Source organism: Austrofundulus limnaeus, unplaced genomic scaffold, assembly GCF_001266775.1.
Source record: "Austrofundulus limnaeus strain Quisiro unplaced genomic scaffold, Austrofundulus_limnaeus-1.0 Scaffold399, whole genome shotgun sequence".
Lineage (NCBI taxonomy): Eukaryota > Metazoa > Chordata > Actinopteri > Cyprinodontiformes > Rivulidae > Austrofundulus > Austrofundulus limnaeus.
In genome coordinates this window covers 266,794-270,110 of record NW_013952801.1, presented here as the reverse complement: position 1 = coordinate 270,110, position 3,317 = coordinate 266,794, and the positions used below count along the sequence as shown (strand labels likewise).

The following is a 3,317-nucleotide window of genomic DNA, read 5'->3' as shown; positions in this document are numbered from 1 at the left end:
AATCATGAAACATGGGTAACTTTGATTTTGGAATCCTTTTAATGAAATTATGCACATGACCTGTAGGTTTCTTAAGGTTTTTTCTAAGACATAAATAAGTGAATGATCTGAGATTGAAGTATTTATAACTCCAGATATGCCATATATGGAGGATCGATTTGTGAAAATAAGATCCAAAATGGAATTGCATGTCTTGACAAATCTTGTTGGTACTTTAATTAACTGTCTAAGCCCTAAGTTTATAGACATTGCTTTCAGGCCTTTGGAAGTTTTATCAGTTAAAATACATAATTAAAAATATTTATACGAGTATAGTACTACCCCCAAACTTTATGGATGATTTTATGGATTTAATTTTACGTATTATACTTGAATAAATACGGTAATTTCGTGATGATATTATAATTTTGGAGCGGCGTCAGTAAATTTTTCCCGCAACCCAAAGAAGACGAGACGCTCTGCGTGTTCTGACCCACAATATGCTGGTAGAACTGCTAAGCAGGAGACAACAAATTAGGTATGATTTCGGTTTATTTAGCTTAGCAAGTCCAAAAAGGTGCATGTTTTATGTAGTTGGTTCGGTTCGAGTCCGGTCTGTAATCACACCAGAAGCGAACTGAAGTGAACCGCACCATTTTGCTTTTTGAGACAACCTCAAAATGTGGGTCTTGGTCCAGTTGTTTGATCCGCACCAGAGTTTGCGTATTCACACCTGTACAAAATGTCCGGACTAACACTGGAAACGAACTCTGGTCCATTGAAAGTGGACCAAATGTGTCAGGTGTGAATACAACCGTAGTGTTTATCTAACTAAACCTGAAACATTAGCTGTGTTTCCATTGCAAATGTGCGCAAAACTTGATATTCTGTTAATGTCGAAAAACACAGTTTCGCAACTGCAGTGTTTCCATTAAGTAAGAAATGCTATTAAAGTCACGCATGAAAACATTTGTGCTCGTGATAAGTCATTACAAACATGGCAGCGATGGATGTAAACACATAGCATGTTGCTACCACGACACTAGCGCTCATCATCAGAGGAGACGTCGGCGTCTTTTATCGAGGCTTTCCAGAGACAAGTCCCTACTTGGGAGMGGCTACGTATGCTGTGTTTTTGGGAAATTGTAGTCGGTGAGTTTACTACTTTATACTACTTCTGTGATATTACTACTACTTCTGCTTCCTGTTTTTTACTTCGTCATCATATTTTTCACCAGTAGAAACAGCCGGTTGTTGATCACGTGACTCCTGTGATGTGAAAAAAGTGTTTCCATTGCAGTTTTGCAAAAAACACCTATTTCGATACGGCCAAAAAACCACCTCATCCTAGTGCAACAACATTTTGTCGAAAAACGTAACTTTTTTCGAAATTGACGTGTTTCCATTGAGCAAATTTATTTTCGAAATTCTAATTTGCGCATTTTCATGGTCAATGGAAACACAGCTATAGACAGAATCTGTGCTGAAAAAGTTAATAAAGCAGAAGATTAAATGTCAGTGCCAACTTATATCTAATTATCTGTTGTTAAAATATGTGTTTAGCTACAGATTAAAGTTAAATGAAATCCTTTCAAGTTATTTTAGTGTATAATTGAATTAAAAAGGTTGTTCCTGTGTGTGATGAGTCACTCTACCTTGGGCCTGCTGGTCTTTGTTTTGGACTTGGGGTCACTTTGTTCGACCTTTGGTTCACCGTTATCACTGAGCCCTCCATCCTCTCCGATCCCGCTATCCTCTGCATCTAAGCTGCTGCTCCTGGAGCTCAGCTTCTTCTCCTGCAGCTTCAGTTTTTTGTCTTGGATGATCCCCCCTCCTCCTCCTGCCGCGCTCTGTAGCGCCCTCATATGGCGGCGGCGTGTCGGCGACTCGTTGCCTAAAAATGGCTTGCTCTCCTCCGGAGCAGACTCCATCTTGTCCCGGATGGCGCTCATCAGATTACCACTGCTGCACTCGCTGCGTTTCAGCTGGATGGTCTTTGTCACGGAGCACGTGCGGATTTTGTTTTCGTTGGCATCACTGGGATCTGCTGGGATCACTCGTGGAGTAACACTCAGTTTGACCACGTGGTTTCGTTCTTTCCTGTCTTCCTCCTCGACAGACGAAGGCATCCAGCCACTCGGGATAGCATCTTGCTTGTCCGCGTGCTCCTTGGCCCAACCCTGCCAACTTTTGGCCAAATTTGCCACCATGGCAGCACATTTTACCTTCCGTACAGCTCGTTTGAATGCCTGCGGCTCCTGTGGTGAAACTGTGGCGATCCCACCGTTACTCATGGTGAAGCTTTGCCGTGGAGCTGCTTTCCAAAAAAAGTTTTTTTCTCATGCGGTAATTCTTTCAAATAAAAGTCAAATTTGTACCGATCCTGAGAAACTTCGATACGCAGATGATGTGATGATTTTTATGACAAAAGCCAGAAAATGACAACAATGCGAAGTTACCTCGATGTGACCAAAAATGTAAAACCAAAGAATTAAAAAAACAAAGATTTTTTCTCAGATCTTCCAACAATCTCACCAACGTTCAGCTTTAAAAACCTCGACGGAACAGAAACATCCGGAGCCTTCCAGATCCGACGGGTCAGTGGGTGAGCCACCGGTGAAGAGTTTAATCCCATCCTGAAGCCTCCCTGGCTCCACACCGGCCTTTAAATAGGGAAGCAGAGGAAGTGATGCCACACGGCGTCAACGTGACACCGGGAAGCTTGATTCCAACATTCCTGCTGCTGACAGACACACAGGAGTGGAACTCCTCTGAGTGGGGTCCAGGGGACAGGTGTCCGGGGTTTTTTAGCAGGTTTCTGTCCTCACACACAGACGAGATGAATCACAAACAGTGAGGCTGCTAAACACAGGAGGCTACGTCAGACTGACAGAGTTGTTTTTATTTAGGGACATGTTTTCATGCAACGGTCCTTTCTTGTAGGTTTATCTCATTAGATAAGACGTCCTGCACGAGTGTGAATTCCTAAAGTGTGGCTCATGTACAGAAAGCAACAGGAATGTTTGTCATACCAGCACATGTGTTGCAGAAGCTATTTTAGTCTTTGTGTACTTTTCTGATTACATTTGTTTATTAGCTGAAACAGAATGACCTCCTAAAACTGAAAAACTTTGAACCAGACAGGTCTTGGACAAACCCACCCTCCAAAAACCACATTTACAGTAATTATAAACACACTGCAAAAACTGTCCATCTGACCAAGTTTTAAAATCTTACATCAGCCAAAAAGTCTTTTTGATCTTGTTTTCAGACTGATTTACTAAACAAGAACTGATTGTGTAAGAATAATCATCTTGTTTTCAGACTGATTTACTAAA

The 3,317-nt window shown here is 41.7% G+C and overlaps 1 protein-coding gene across 1 annotated transcript in view; it reads right to left on the bottom strand.

Moving 5' to 3' along the window:
* abraa (actin binding Rho activating protein a) overlaps positions 1 to 2,712 on the bottom strand; it is a 9,055-nt gene extending 6,343 nt beyond the window's left edge. Inside the window, exon 1 of the mRNA XM_014023961.1 lies at positions 1,635 to 2,712. Within this exon, the coding sequence (XP_013879415.1) occupies positions 1,635 to 2,273 (639 nt within the window). The 5' untranslated portion in view covers positions 2,274 to 2,712. The remainder of the gene's footprint in view (positions 1 to 1,634) is intronic.
* Between the last annotated feature and the right edge of the window lie 605 nt (positions 2,713 to 3,317).